At 37.0% G+C, this 16,927-nt stretch overlaps 1 protein-coding gene across 3 annotated transcripts in view; it reads right to left on the reverse strand.

The window, feature by feature from the left end:
* The window catches only part of RELCH (RAB11 binding and LisH domain, coiled-coil and HEAT repeat containing), a 76,809-nt gene that overhangs the window by 11,621 nt on the left and 48,261 nt on the right, over positions 1-16,927 (reverse strand). For 2 of the 3 annotated variants that reach the window (XM_063162116.1, XM_063162124.1), the window contains 12 exons: positions 14,646-14,717; positions 13,717-13,857; positions 13,066-13,230; positions 12,246-12,393; positions 10,194-10,350; positions 9,110-9,233; positions 8,354-8,402; positions 7,892-7,971; positions 7,003-7,109; positions 6,341-6,440; positions 2,354-2,436; positions 1,361-1,424 (listed from right to left, as the gene is read on the reverse strand). In XM_063162116.1, the coding sequence (XP_063018186.1) occupies positions 1,361-1,424; positions 2,354-2,436; positions 6,341-6,440; positions 7,003-7,109; positions 7,892-7,971; positions 8,354-8,402; positions 9,110-9,233; positions 10,194-10,350; positions 12,246-12,393; positions 13,066-13,230; positions 13,717-13,857; positions 14,646-14,717 (1,290 nt within the window). Of the gene's footprint in view, positions 1-1,360; positions 1,425-1,610; positions 1,694-2,353; positions 2,437-6,340; positions 6,441-7,002; positions 7,110-7,891; positions 7,972-8,353; positions 8,403-9,109; positions 9,234-10,193; positions 10,351-12,245; positions 12,394-13,065; positions 13,231-13,716; positions 13,858-14,645; positions 14,718-16,927 lie in introns of all 3 variants that reach the window. The other variant, XM_063162134.1, reaches the window with a different exon arrangement.

Raw genomic sequence — 16,927 nt, forward strand, 5'->3', positions numbered from 1 at the left:
TTAAAGACTGTTACCAGGGTTTTAATGTGATCTCATTTTTTAATCTGTTTTTTAACAACAGACAGGTGCTCCCATATGCTTGATTTTTCCTCCTGAGATTTCCTTGAGTCTGATATTCCTTTTTTTACCTGCTACTAGATTCATTCTTACTTAATAACTAATAACTACAGAGTTTTCCTGTTTAATTAGAAACCAATTAATAGCATTTTTAGTACTGTATCTCAGTTAATAGGTTGAAATTTTTTTTGTAGAGGACAGAGATGTAAAAGTAACTATCAAAAAAACAATGGAATTAAAAAGATTCCCTCAACTAAAGGCTAGAAAACCAAAAATGAGATAGGTATTTAATTTGGATTCAAACTTGAAAAAAGTAACATTTTAGGATACATTCTGGAAGGTGCTATCACCTCTGTACTCTAAAGCTTATCATAATTAGTGCAATGGATACAGTAATTTCTGTGTGGTAACAAAACAATATTCTTCCCAACTGATTATAGGCATGCATTCCAAGCTGCAAAATTCTAACTTTTCCATCGTCCAAGTACATGTGAGTCATCACTGACTTGACTCACATTACTCACATTTCCTCAAACACATTCTTTTAGAATATGTTGAAATTACGGGAAGAATGCAAGCTCTGCAAAAAGCTGCAAGGCCTTACAGAAGAAATTTGATTGCACAGCTGTTACATGAAACAAAATCCAGTTTTCTACTGTTTACAGCAGAATCCTGGCTATCTTCAAAATTCTTATCTATTACATAGTAGCATCATTTAAAAATGATGAGGAATTGCATCTCTGCATTATCTTCAAGGAATACTTGGCTAATGTCATGATGTCTTTCAGTGCCATCTTGGACTAAATCAAGGGCTAAAACAGCAGATATGACTGGAACAACAAGAGTCTGTTGCTCTTCTAAAGTATTTGGGAGCCAAGCAGGATACCCTAAAGCATCTCAAAAAGTACAGTATGTGGATGTTTTTGGTCACTCTTTTAAAATAGAACTATTTCATTTGGAAATAATGGAGTTAGATTTCACAACTGTACTGGAGAAGGTTTTAAAGAAACATTTTGAGCATGGGATTTCCCATCTTCTAGCACAGGCCTCCCCTCTACTTATCTGTCTCTGTTTGTTTATGTTTGGTTGAGATTTAGAAGGAAATGTTTTTACTAGTTACAAGGGTTGGTTTATTTAGAGAGGAAACAAAAAAGGCCATTGCAAAACTCAAAAGCACTTTGGAGGAGAATATGACAAAGAACGAAAGAAAGAATTTATGACTTGCCCTTTCTTTTATTCTGTATTTATTAAAAAATCATCCTCTTCTTATGCTACAAAACACAGTTGACAACGGGTGTCTTACCTCTCTCTGAGTAACAGTTTCCATGATGGTCCCAAAAGCAGGGATTGTAGCAATCCTTACTGAACTACAATGGAAGAATACGGTCTTTAAGATGTATTCAACACTAAGAACAAAATTACATAAATAAAAATTTTAAAATTAGTACTTTTAAGTTACATTAGTTTCTAGCAATGACAAAGGGAAAACAAAAAAAAAAAAAGCAGACCAGGAAAAAGACAGGATTAACTCAAGGTCTCAGTCTGAAACTCACAATTCAGGATCACTGGACAAGGTAACAAGGGCCGGAGCAACCCGCTTGCCAACTAACGCTTCACTCATGCCTCGAAGAGCCAGCTGTAAACCAGTCAACATGCAATAAAAAACGCTTTGGTAAACGTGAACAACTGGGTTAGCTGTGACTGAGGATGGGCAGGCAGACTCTTGGGGTTGTTCTTGGTTTAGTCACCCACACAAGACATTAAAGCCACTAAGACTCTATTCATGCTGGAGCATCTGTTAGTAACAAGTTGTTAGTGAGATTAGCAAAGCATCCCTCCTTAGCTGGAAAGAAATACCACATCAGAATGTCCACAAAATGAAGTGCCACCGTTGTATATCAGACATAAGATGCAGCCAAAACTACTTTGCATTTCATTAATGCAGGTGATACTTAATTTTGCAGTAGCAAAGCTGACAGCATTACAGAATAGTCGTATCCAGCTTTCTACCAGAAATGATGTAAGCAAATTTGAAAACTGAGAACATGATTAAATATAAACAAAAATTAAATTACATGGATTTAGTTTTCTATTTAAAGTTTATTCAGCATTTTTATACAGTTTAATTCCAACTGTTGCAGTAAACCCTTTTATTTAGAAATAAATGATTTAAAGGTTACTTTCCTTTAAAAGGAATTCAATTTTTGTTCAGCTAGATTAAGAGACATAACTGATGGTTATTTCTTTCTAAGTATTAAGAGGGATGCTAGGTATATAAGACAGTCAGGGAACTTACATTTCAGGGTCACTGGAGAGAGTAATGAGAGCAGGAACAACTCTCTGAGCTACCAGAGTTTCATGTACCCCCTTCACCAACAGCTGAATGGTCGGAGCAGGGGGGTATCACAGGTGATGCACGGAAAGAGCGAGCACAGTATCATGGGAAGAAGAACGGCAAAACCAAGAGAGAGAAAGAAAAAACACAAAAAGCAAACCAAAATTAGAAGCTAAGCAAATACTGCTACACTAGAGCTTCATAAATGCAAAGGCATGAAGAAAGCTAAAGTGGTCTGGCAATCAGGACAAACATGACAAATTCAACAATACGATGTTTTCTTTATTTTCAGATATTTTAAAACTTGAACTCAAACCATGTTTTATTTCAGATATGATTATAAGTATAAATAAAGTTATGTATAATTAAGTACTAAAGGAATGTCAATTTGAATTTGACGATTTCATGTAAATGCTGTTCCTAACTCTACACAACAATATTTATCATAGTAGGTGGCCGTCACATGCAACACAGAAGTCTTGACTAGGCTAAATGTGTGTAATTTCCCCACATTGAGTGATATATCTCACACCTTGTACAATGAGACAAACAGCACCTTCCCAGATGCCAAAATGTTTTCCTGAAAATCATACAGGACTCCCTGATATTTAACAACCATCCAAACAGTATGAATGCTGGTTTGTGCAGGGAGAAATTCATGGAGAATCCTTGAACTAGAGCCATGAGATGTATTTCCTCAAGTCTTTTTGCAAACTAAGGAAGAGATGTATTTGTTGCAGTGCATCCCAAATGTTAAAAGCTTGAAATCACAGTAAAACTCTTCATCCATGAACACAACAAAGTTGTTTGAATCCAGATGTTCCCAGGTGATTTTTTTACATTACCTATGTAGTTATACACAAGCCTTTGCTGCATACGCCCTTCACAAGCTTTCTTCATATGAAAACCTACTGATTTTCAAACCAAGTTGCAAACTTTTTTCATATTCAACAAAATGGTGGGTTTTGTCGTAAGTAATAAAAAGAGGAATGATTAGATATTTCCATTTTGTGTCTCATGTAAGGAAGTCTGCATGTATTTGCTGGTTTTAGGAGATGAATATAAAAATCTTATCAGTAAGTTTATATGAGAAATATGAAGTGTCTTCTTAATATTTAGCTATATTCTGATTACTCATATTGCATAATGAACACAAACTCTAAGCTATTCCCCTGGGAAAAGCAGTAGCTGTCAGTATACAGTACCAAAACCAGACAGTATTTACATCTTCTAACTAAAGAATATTTTACATTCTGCTATTCGTTAGAGCATTCCTGCTTTATCAACTCTGAATTTAAATCAAAGTAAGCTGTAAAATATTGGAAGGAACATGACTTTTCAAAAGCTTCTATATAAAGGAGTCACTCCTATTAAGCAACATTTATGTGTCATGTATGTGTGTGCATGCATGAGTGACACAGACATGGAACAGAGTGTGGTCTCACAGACAGTTACTGCAGAAGGAAGAACAGGGAGAAGCTGTGTAAGAACATAAGACAATATTGCTGCAAAGCACCTGGAGTAGCCAAGTTGCAACATCCTATACTTGTTATTCAGAAAGTATTAGGATGTCAGCTCAACTACAACATTTTAACATTAATACATTTCACAATTATTTACACTGGCAACAACTCCAAGTGCCAATCTGTTGAGTTCATGGGCTACTCTTCAAACAGCTGTTAAGGACATAGCTCATTGTTTGCTTATGATGGTTTTACTCTCATATATAGCTTTACTAATTTTTACATTTATTAAAATAGAGAATGCTTACGATTTTCAATCTTGGACAAACAAGAGACTTGAGTTTTCTTTATGAACCTTCATTTAGGGAAAAGCCTAGCAGTTATACAGTGCTTTGAAAAAACAAATCAAACACTTGGGATTTGTATAATTTGCAAATAATTTAGAATGATCTCAGCTTCATTCCTGTCTGGTCTGCCACATTTTTAAGTATGGTAAAGCACAGAAAACAGATGCATTCCATCACACAGAAAACAAAGCATCCTTTATAATACAAGTGTCATTCTGAAGATGTGTCCCTAGCCCTGAACCCAAACAGACCAGCAAAGAAAGCTGATTTCTAAGTCAACTTAGACTTATTCACATTCAAATCAGAGCAATCAAATCTGTTTCCATCAACATTCAAATGGGAAGCTGCTGACTACAAACATTAATTCAGAAGCAACGGGAACAGCTGGGTGGCAAAGCCGTGTAGCAGCATGTAAGGTTAGAGTGAGACAGACAATGTAAATTGTTATCTTTTTTTGATTCCTCTAGATAATCACTTATACATACTACAGCTTAAAATGGTAGCACAAAGCTTCCAGCCCCAAAGAAGCAAGGGAGTGGAAAGGCCCCACATCACTTCTGTGTCCTTCCCACTCTTAACAGACTATAAAGGTTTGGTAAAGCAGTCAGGCCTGCAGTCTCTGTGCTGCTCAGAATCTTCACTGTTCTCATACAGCTGTCCTGCAGGTCACATACTCTTCATCCTATTATCTAATCACTGGGCTTTGCCATTCAGCAGCCTCTGAGGTTACAGAAATTCCTCAAGTGATGGAATCTTCCAGCAGTGAAACCAGCTATTACTACCTCTTTGCACAGGTGACTTTCCAAATTGACATAATACCATGTATAAATATGTATGCCATGGCTATCCAGGAAATAGGAATATGCTACTATTTTCAAGTAAGAAAAGCAATTAAAAGAAAGCTGCCTAGGCTCTGGTAAAAACTGAAATATGCTAAGAAACAAGACACGAAATATCATGCATAGACTGCCTAAAAATAATCAACATGCAGCTGAATTTGAAAAGAAGCTGCAACCAAGACAACAGCCTCTTGTAACTGAGCCGTTTCATACATTTGGCTAATATTTATTAGGGAAAAAGAGCTTATTATTACAAATAGGATATAAAAAGTGCTTTTGTGAGAGGGAAAATATGCAAATAGATTGTAACAGCATCCAAAAATTGCCATTTCCTTTTTAAAAGGAGGGGCAAAAAAAAAACCCCAGCAAAAAAGGAGATTGTTGGATGTTTTCAATTGAAGTTTCAGTATGGAGCTTGTTGTGGTTGTTTACTGCTGTCTCTGCTCTGACTTCCTGAGTGTCACTAAAGAAAGCTGATGGATATGTTAAGTGCTCTTGTTTTCTGAGGCAGATTTCAGATTTATTTTTGCAAAATGGATACAAGATGTCAGGTTCAGCTAGAGGTCCCCTCCAAAGCTATTCAAATGAGACATATGTGGAAAAATGCCCAAAAAAAGAGAAGGAAAAAGTAATGGTGATTAGAAGTATGTGTTTCTAAAATGCAAAGAACAGAAAGTTCTCTTTGTTCAGCCAATGGAATGTCTCAGAATTTTGCACATGCCTTTTAAAATGAACATTTGATGAAACAAAGGCATGATGTGAAAATAAAAGCAAACTTACTAGGTATACATTTCAGTCTTTATTCTGACCAAAATTTATAGATATTAAGAGAAAAATTAAGCTGTCATTATGAGTTAAGTAAACTAATTGTAAATTTTTTAACATTCTTTTAATTGCTACAAAAAATACAGAATTATATTTGTGTCTTCACCACCATATCTGGTACAAAGAAAACTAGTTTGAATTACAATGCAAGTGCATTGCATGAGCATACACAAGACCTACTGAAAATGTTAAGTTGTATATTAGACTACTGATGATGTATTGAATAGCAAAAGCAGAAGTTAAAACTCAGAGATGCTTATATTTAACTACAGACCTATAGAAAGATGTGCTGCTGAACAGAGAACAGATACAGAAACAGCTGAACAACGACCTCCTGCCCCATCACACAGTACACAGTTTATTTAAGTTGTTTGCAATTATTAAGAATGTAGAAACATTGTCTGATTGATCCCGGTTTTAAAAAATAAACTCTAGTTTTTAAAAAAAGTGAAAAACAGTTTGGACAACACTTACCTCAAACATTCTAGCAGCTGTACATCGAACAAGAGCAGAAGTATGGACAACTCCATACCACAAAACAGTTAGTAGTAGCTCATGATAAGCTGGGTTTGCACTAGAAGAAAACAATTGGGCAACTGATCAAACAAAAATACTCCCAAGCCCTGGATGTGCTCTTTACCTAAACAATGCAGAGTTCAACAAATCTAAAACTCCAGCATTTATCCCTTCTGAAGAATACAAAATACTTATCTCATTCTGAAAGACTTACACCATGTCGCAGTCTAGAAAATATGTTCCTTTTACAAGTTAATTAACAGAATCCAAGCTCAACTTTAAGAACATCATTTTCAATGAATTGTATTAAATGCAAATACATATCTAGAACAAATGACAATAGTATGGTAAATAAAAAATTAATTTTCATTGTATTCTCAATGAGTTATTTTTGTGGAAATTTTTTGTTTGGATTTTGGTGTTCCTCTTCTACACTTCATTTTTTTTAAACTGCTACATTTTTAACCTAGAAATTACATTTACAGCAGGGAAAAAAAGCAAGTATACCCTTTATTCATCCAAAGCATCACAGTTTTAAAAAATTACAAATAGATTAGTAGCTTTTTATTAAAAGCTTCTAATGTATCTAGATGTAGTTAACCCCAAGGTATATTCTTTACCCTAGTTCCACAAAGGAAGCTTTCAGGCTATCAAGAGGAGCATGGGACAGTGAAAGCATGGTCATTACATCTTCTAGGAATCCAACTAACAGCTTGCGGTCTTCTTCCTGAAAGAAGGGAGGAAGGGAGTTATCACACAGTGATCAATGTGCAGAAGGATTGCTGAGGTTATGATGGCAACCTACAGCTGCAGAGGACACAAACTATGGAAAAGAACAAACGACATTAAGCATTTAACAATTTTCTTAGGAACTTCAAAAACGTCCTTAAAGAACAAGAGCCTTTCAACGCAAACACATGAGATGGTGTTTCATCTACTAAGCACATACTCATACTTAAATTCTTCTCTTAAAGAAAGTTCTAAGAACAGTATTTAAGCACATTTATGACTCCTGAAAGTTTATAAATTAAATCCACTAAAAATTTGTAAGATTATGAAGAATTTATTTTTTTTTTCCTGTAAGATATGTGAGTACTAGACCTTGGCTGCTCATTGCTGGAAGATTAGGTAAGATTTATAGTGTGCTTGTTTTAGTACTAGGTAACATGAAAATTTTAAGACTCCCACTAGGCTTCAAATGGCAATTTACCTGTTTCAGTATCTGTTTTGCACCATGATGTTTGCCAAGTTCACAGTTAAATGGCTGAGAACCCATTTCAGGAACAACATTAATAGAATTTTGATAGAGGGGCATGGTAACACATGTCTAAATGTCCATCACCACCTGACTAGAAAACTTTGTAAATATATTTACAGCTGCCCATTCATCTACCTATCTTCAACATACAAGAACAGTAAGTTTTCAATGAACACAACAATGTTTGGGTATTTTTCAAAAATAAGTTTCACACACTACTATATAACAAAGAACCAGAAACCCAATCCTACCTGAATATAACATGTAAGGACCCCTGTTGCATAGATGGGAACTGTGGCTTTTGTTAGCACTCCATTTCCTGCTGCAGAATCTAATGAAACACAGTGAAGAATTTTGGTTTTATACACACATATGAGCACAGAACACATATATTATCTATAGTAGACTTACATGTGTGTATTTAAGTATTACGGTTCAATCACCTTTTGATATATACACGAAGAATTTATATGCATATCTACAGAAATGTGCTTAAATAATACTCAAGAGGTATTTGGATTTGAGATTTTTTTTAACCCTACACACAATCTACAACTTCAGAGTGTTCCATTCAGATTAAGACTAGATTTTTCAACATTTCACAAAAATAACAAATTTGAGAACTGCAACCTCACAATGTTACTTGAACAAAATAATGGAAGTTTTTTCCTGCTGCAGTTCAGATCAATTTATTTTAGTAAAAAGCTACTTACCTATATTTTCCTCAGACAGTCTTAAGATTTCCTGGAACTGTGGTTTTACCTATGCAAAGGATGATTAATCTCATGTAAGAACTGGTCAATGATAATTGACCTGTTAGCAGTGTCAATTAACTTAGAAAAATAAAAAGAATTGCAAAACAAAGGAAAAAAATCCCCTAAAACAAAACAACAACAATCCCCTCTCTGGAGATAGCACATACTGCTAACAGAGTTTAATCTTTAGGTAATCCTCTCGTGTTTGACAATTTCCCTTGAAGTATTTTTAAATTTTATTCAGAATTTATTTTATTGAGAAAAACAATATAATTCCTTGATAAAAATGTTTAGATACCACCTACAAAAAATATTTCAGGCTAGGAAGGCATCAATTTCAAATTTTCAAATCAAGTAAAGCTGGAGTACTTATGTACACTGCAAAGAGTGAACAGTATGCTGCTCTGAAGAAAGTTGTTAAATAATCAGAATTAGGACAATCTCTCCTACTCTCTCTGTCATTCACAAAAGAAACATGAAGAATATAGTTTAAAAAAAAAAAAGTGTCCCTGGTTGGGCAAGACAGAAGGCAATTCCAAAACCAGAAAAGGACACAAAGACAGCTCTAAAAATAGCAGGTTTAAATGTACTTATGGAAAAGCATCAATGTGACATGAAAATATAAATGGTCACAAATTGTGAGTGTTCCAACATACTGTAAATATAGAGAATATATATTATCAAGTGTGTAGAATATTTAAAGTAATATCTTACCTTAGTGTTTGTAAAAATTTTCCCAAATGTCCTACAAAGTCTCCAGAAAAATCTAGAAAATTCATGGACACAGGCAGTTGATGCTACATTGATCTTGCCAACTATTTCTATAAGCTGTGGTAGCCTAAAAATCAGAAAATAGGATATTAAACTCTACTCTGACTTTTTGCTTTTGTCCATTTACATTTGTGTAGATTTATTGTTTATATTAATAAATACATGCACACACAGAGCACTACTGGTTCTAATAAAGTTTGCTACGTGTTCTGTACAATTCCTGACCCGTGAAGAAAGCAAGGGTTTAAGTGCCAGAAAAGTCTGACCCATATTTTCAAACATCTGTTGCTATCACGAGATGGAATACAACAATCTGTACTTCGCAAGAGAATTAAGTATACTGATGCAAAAATAAAAGAAAGAAGTTTTCAGAGCAAATAGTTACATATTCTGCTAGAATTGATATTTTCTGAATAAAATCAAAGGCAATTCAGCATGAAAATTAAAATGCCTAAAGTAAATTAAGTTTTCCTCTTTGGTAATTCTCAAATGCAATCATTCATAGCATTCTTATATTCAGTAATTGTTAAACACAACCATGTATTGTATTTGCAGGGAAACACCCCGACAAAGGCAGGAATAATGAATCTGACTCCTTATTCTCAGAAGGCTAATTTATTACTTCACAATCCTATATTATATTAAAGAATATATACTATACTAAAGAATACAGAGAGGATACTTCTGAATGCTAAAAAGATAATAATGAAAACTCATGACTCTTTCCAGAGTCTTGACACAGCTTGGCACCAATTGGCCAATGAGTCAAAGCAACTCACACTGGAGACCAATGAAACAATCACCTGTGTGTAAGCAATCTCTAAACATTCCACACATGAGCACAACAGAGGAGAAGCAAATGAGATAAGAATTGTTTTCCTTCTCTCTGAGGTTTCTCAGCTTCCCAGGAGAAAAATCCTGGGCGAAGCAATTTTTTCAGCGAATGTGAATGCCACAGACCATGCTTAAGAACTATTAATTTTGACACATTTTAAAATTAGGTATCCTAAGACACAAATTAACTCACAGCTGATTGACTACCCATAGCAGAGTCTCCCAGCCTGTGGTGCCCTCATGTTCCAGCTGATGATCGTACAGCTGCAACAGCACCGCCAATTGTTCGCGGCTTCCAATGATGACGGCAACGTCCTGAAGAGGCGACACAGGTCGGGGAAACCTAGTGACTGTAACAGCAGAGAACAAGCAATCATGAATGAAAGATGATGAAAATACCACAGAGGTGATGTCAGAAACAACAGCTAAGAAACTGTGAAACTCACTAAGTGCCTTCTCTACAAGGTTATCAGTTTGCTTTTTTGCTTTTTAAAAATCAGTGAGTTAAAGTCATTTCTGAAGAGATTATGTAACCCTCAGTTAAAAAGAGAAAATACAGGGAGATTATGTTATTATTATTGCCAGCACAGCTTGACCAAGGTCAAATCCTGCCTCACCAACCTGGTGGCCCTCTATGATGGATGACAGTATCTGTGAACAGGGAAGAGCTGCAGATGTCACCTATCTGGACTGCTGTAAGGCCTCTGACAGTCTCCCAAAACATCCCCTCCAAACTGGAGAAATATGAATTTGATAGATCAGCTTTCTCAGTCAATGAGGAATTGACTGGATGCCCACACCTTGAGGACAGTGGTCAATGCCTTAATGTACAGATGGACATCAATGACAAGTTGTGCCTCTCAGGGGTCCATACTGGGACCAGTAATGTTCACTCTCTTCACCAAAGACAAAGGGATTGAGTGCACCTTTGGCAAGTTTGCAGATGACCAAGCTAGTGGTGCAGTGACACATCTAAGGGACAGGGTGCCATCTAGAGGGACCTGGACAAGCCTGAGAAATGGGCACATGGGAATCTCATGAGGCTCAACAAGGCCAAGTACAAGGTGCTGCAAGCACCCATGCTGGGTCAGGGCAATGCAGGCTGGGGAATAGGAAGGGACTGAGAGCAGACTTGGGGGTGCTGGTGAATGATAAAACTGGACATGACCCAGCAATATTTGCTCACAGACCAGAAAACCAACACTATCCTCGGTTGCATCCAAAACAGCGTGGCAGCAGGATGAGGAAGGTGATTCTAGCTCTCTGCTTCTCTCTCATGAGACTCCACTTGGAGTGCTGCATCCAACTCTGGGGTCCCCAGCACAAGAAAGACATGGACCTACTAGACCAAGTCTGAAGGAGGGCTACAAAAGTGTGAACAAAAAGACAGAGCACCTTTCCTATGCAGAAAGGCTGAAAGAGCTGTGCTTGCTCAGCCTGGAGAAGACTAGGCTGAAACCTGAAATTTTTGAATTTGTTATTTAAGTAGTAGCCACTCAGAAAAAGTGCTCATCTTCAAATTACTCAAGTCAGACAGATGAGCCTTCCCATGGCATCCATTTTCAAAGGAGTATCAGACAGTAATGTACCACTAGCTACTTTCCAAATTCTCCTTTGCTACCTTTCCTTTGCATCTTCACACACAGCACTATTATCAGCATGGTGGCAGGTGTTACCAATAACATCTTTAAAGTATTTGCAACAGGAGAAAACACTCCACAGGCTAGGTTTGCTGATCTAAGGACAACTTCACCATGAGGCCATTCAGTCATGGAATGGTTTGGGCTGGAAGGCACCTTAAAGATCACTTAGTTCCAACCCTACTACCATGGGCAGGCACACCTTCCACTAGACCAGGTTGCTCAAAGCTCCATCCAGCCTGGCCTAGGACACTTTCAGGGATGGGATGGTCTTCTAGGATATTACACAGATAGATGGTGATGCTGCTGCATTTTGCTGTGTTTTTCCCCCTCCATAAATTTGTAAGAATTAACTGAATCTGAGGCCAGCCCTCCTGAGCTATTATTGGCTATTAATGGAAATCAGTTCTTTAGAAACCTTTAGGAAGTACAATTAAAAATTGCTTTGCTTTCTAAAAGCTTCTTCTAAGAAGTAGAGAAAAATAAATTAAAGGTTTTTTGTGATAATCAGGTATATCAAGCATAGCAAGGGGTGAAAAAAGGAGGCATTACTTAAGAATTTACTAAGGCAGACCAATATAAAAACCCAGAAACTAATAATTTACCTTCTATTTGTGGTACTTCTCCCTGAAGTTTAGCCTTGCTTGTAAAAGGTGCATTCTGTAGCACCAGTGCAAACAGAGAAGGAATCAAAGACTGCAGGGCAGACAGATACATGTGGAGCTTATGTTCATCCAAGCCATGTTCTCCTTCCTGAAACAAATGGGACATTAATTTGGAAGTTTTCACTTTGGAAGATCTGTTCCTTAGGCATGTATTCCCTGGCAAGGCATCAACAGTGATGAGCTTCTACCCAGACACACTAATTATAAAGCAACTTAGCATAATCATAAGCATATATTGCCACTCTTAGGTCACCTCTACTGAAAAGATTCAGGCAATATAACCTTTGGCATTTAGCAGTTCATCCTGAGGAACAGACTGATATTTTGAAAGAATATTTTTCAGCACATTTTGGAAATGTGGATCCTTTGCCTCAGTGGCCAAGGCATCTAAACTGAATAAAGTCACCTGTACTCTGAGAGCAAGCATCTTCTTTCAGTGTGTTACATAGCTATGAGGCACACAATTTTTCCGGAACTTCTGAGTTATCTATCAAATGAGATGTGCAAACTGGATCATAACTGGAAACGACCTAACTTAACCATTCAAATCTACTTTTCTTGCTTATTTAATAAAAACTACAGTTTACCAAAATCTACACAATTTAGACATGGGGCAATGTTATTAAGATATAAAACAGATCAGTATTAAAGAAGAGTATGTTTAGTTTGGGGGAGGTTTGGTGAGTTTTTTTTCTTCTTCCAAAGTACAAGTGAAGAATACAAAGAAAATTCTCCAATGTAGAAACAGCTGAGTACATACCCTGAGCAATTTTTCAATTTTATTAAGCAGTGTAGGTATAAGATGGAACTGTAGATTTCCCAGTTCTGTTGTCCAGGCAGCATAAGCAGGTAAAAATACCTGATGTGTTGCACTAACCACACGTTCTGAAGGGTCCCCTAAAGCTGAAAGCAGCAGTTCAAAACCCTGGTAAAAGACAGTAATGAATGCAATTATTTCCCAAAAACTGATATACACATTCAAATACTCAAAGAGAAAAGTTCTTTATTTTCACTTATGTGAAACATTATTGCTCAGCATTAAGCTGAATTATAGGTAGACTTTGTTGCAGCAAATGAATCTGTACTAGTAAGTGGTGATGCCAAAGCGGCTAATAATATCAGATGAGCAGTGAAGTGGTATGTTCTTAAAGGCAAATTATGAACTACTAGAGCAGCTTCTACATAAGGCTTACACCTGAAATTCTAAGGTTACTTGTAGTTTTTCTGTTTTACCTTGGTGATATAGTAAAATCAACATTCATATAAATAATACATTTTTTAAAGTAACTGGAAAGAATTAAGAAAAATGAAGGAAATTAAAAAGTCATCTATTATTATACAACCACCTCCATTATTTATGAAATATCTATAGAAAGCATTTTACACATACAGAACCCAAACCAAATGATACCTGTTGATATTTATCTGGATCATCAATATAGCCCATAATGATGCCAAGGCTTTTGATCACAGCTTCTCGTACCAGATCTGCCTTATCTTCCATTAGCATTTGTTGCAGCATGGAAAGTACTAAGGAACTACGAATTTCTTTCTGTTTGTAAATGAGAAACATATTTATTAAAGGCAATAAAACAAGAAACGTGGATTTGTATGAACTATAATAAAAAGTTCCCACACCTATTAGTGGTAACAAAAATCCTTCCTCCAACCATAAAATCCATTATGAATATTACATGTTCAGCTTTCACAATAGAAGATGAATGAATATAAAATGTCAGTAGCTTCATTAGAGAGACTTTTGTCCTACTAAGCACAGAACTAAGGTCCTTTCATTCGCATGGAACTAAAAGTAACTAACAGCAGTAAAACTACTATAGGCCTAGACTTTAAGTAATCACCGCATTGCTAAATTGGAGAAATTGGGTTTTAATTTAAGTTCCCTTCCCCCACCCTTTCTCTGAAGCTTGAAATTCTAGTTTACCACCGACATAATTTCACTGCTTCTTCTAACTGGCGGCACTCTTGATGTAACATTCCACAGTGTCTGAAGAACACTACAGCTGGGTGCCAATTCCTTTTTCATAGATTGTTTCCTTAATTGGTCCTAACTATCTTTTCTTTACCTCATTTTTACTGAAATGAATATTCACATTGTTTTTGAAACATTTTACAGGTAGACTAACCTGTATTTGTAACAAACTATCTCCTTTTTAAGTGACTTAATGGATCTCATGTGTGATATAAAGTAGAAGACAATGTGACTGTCTGTGCATAATATACACACTTGGTGATATTTAAAATGATAAAGAATGCTTACATTATGCATCAGATTTGTACCCTGCTTTCCCTAGCAGGTATTTGGAGTCTATTAATACTTACTGGAAGGTAAGGTGCTAGAGCTCCACAGGATTCTGCTACCAGCAGCCGTCGCTCTGGGTATTTGTGGTTGATCTGGTAAAGAGAAACAGATGGACTGTTTGCTCTGCAGTAACCAGCATTCAAAATATGGTTAGAATGAACTGCAGAGGGGTGCACACCCTGTTAGAGGGGTGTGTCTGCACCTCTTCAGTAAACACTGACTGAGCTCAGAAGTTGCACCTGGGTACTAAGCAGCCTCAAATTCTTGCACTGAGGCATAAAAGTGAGGCAGCTGTCCTAAAAGACATAGCTTATAGTAGGGAAAGAGTCACAGAAGCAAATATGTATGTGAGAAGCCATATAAGCAATAAAAAGGAAAGCAGTGTATGGGCTGCTGTACTTAAAGAATCTGCATAAGTCCTGAACTGGCATGACACAAAATATTTTGTCTTATGAAGACTTTCAGGAGCACTGTTCTTCCAAGAGCTGCACAAGTGCCCTCTAGTGCTTTGAGCAAAGCAGTGTAGCAGAGCTGCCCAGGTCTTGCTAAGCAAACACACTGAGAAGAAGACACCTGTGGAAGCCTAAACACATAGGCCTTCTATTAAAGTTCTGCTCTGAAGCCCAGCACAAATATATCACACCTCTAAAAACAAGTCATATTACCAGAACCTCTCGATCCTGTGATATTTCCCCTTTCTACTCAAAAGCTGCTTGAAAATTCCGCCTTACGAATTTAATATTTATCATTAACATTTTGTAATCAAGTGTGCGTTCTGGTGGAGCCAGATTTAGTGGTTGTAATGGTTGTACAATGAAACAATGAAGTGTTTCAATATTTTGTGAATAAAAAAGTCTGTGGTACCATGCTGAGAGTAAAATATGAATTTTTTGATGCTGTCAAATAAAATAGGATATGCAGCATTTGGTGCAATTGCCTCTTTCTTGCTATGTAGTGTATAGCCTTGGTGAGGCAACCATCTCACCATGAAAAAAGACCAAAGTACTCACTGCATTCTTGGTCTCTATCTTGAAAGACTTACCTTCAGTAGTCTGAGGTCCCTAAAATCCACGCCAGATTCTGGCACCAGGAGAACCTTTAGCAGAAACTAGCAGGCCAGGAAATATTGAAGAAATTGGACATACACTAGTCTGTGGGCCCTGATGGGGATGTACCCATGAGTGCTCACGTCTGATATCATTCCAAGAACACTCTTGACAATTCAGAAAATGTTGTGGCAATAGGGGAAATCCCTGAGGACTGGAAGCTAATGTCACTGCTACCCTCAGGACAGGTAAGACAGAGAACCCAATCAAACACAGGGCAGCCTACCTCACACCAGCTCCTGGGAAGCTGTCGGAGCAATCAGCCTTACAAAGCATTCCCAAACATCCAAAGGACAAGATTGCGTCTGGAAATAGCCAGGATGTATTTACATAGAAAAAACAACACAACCAACCTGACAACTTTCTGAGATGACTGGCTCAGCACACTCAGCAATGATGCCTGACTCTGACTGCTCTGGTATAAAATTACTGAGAACTCTCCAGAATCAAGTGTGAAAAAGATGATTTCAAAGAGACTTAAATTAACAAATTGTAAGCTTCAGGACTAAACTGAAGTCTCAAGCATGAGAATGTTCTTTGAGTGTGTCTATCATTATTTTGCATTAATACATCAGTAGAGCACCTGCAATAATTTCTTGGAAGTATGGAGATCTCATAGATTAAAAATATTATGGACAAGTAAGAGGCTGCTTTAAAACCTAGTAGGCTGTGAAGGTGGTGAGGCACTGGAACAGGTTGCCCAGAGAAGCTGTGGATGCCCCATCCCAGGAAGTGTTCAAGGCCAGGCTGGATGAGGCTTGGAGCTAATGGCCTTTAAGATCCCTTCCAAACCATCTTTATTATTCTCTAAAATCTTTTACTTATGTGCCATCTTCTCTAATGCAAATTCCCCACTGGCAACATAGGCACACATCACCTTCTGGAGCTCTGCCTACCTGAGGGAAACAGCAATGACAAGTTTCAGCTGCTTTTTATCGCCATCTTATTGTAGGGGTTCTATACTGTTGTCTATTATCACAAGAGTTCCATACCTTCTTGGTGTTTCTCGTGGTCATCTCCTCAGAGCACTGACTCTTTCTTCTTCACAAAGGAGCCAACTGACTCCAGTTCCCTTCTCAACCAGCCACCCCACTCTTGTATAGCACTCTTCTTCTCATTGGTTACAGCTGTGGCCTGGTAAAGTCAGGCCTGTTCCTAATCTTTGATAATTGGCCCAGCTGCAACTCCTTAGGGGT

Source organism: Melospiza melodia, chromosome 1, assembly GCF_035770615.1.
Source record: "Melospiza melodia melodia isolate bMelMel2 chromosome 1, bMelMel2.pri, whole genome shotgun sequence".
In the NCBI taxonomy this organism is placed as follows: domain Eukaryota; kingdom Metazoa; phylum Chordata; class Aves; order Passeriformes; family Passerellidae; genus Melospiza; species Melospiza melodia.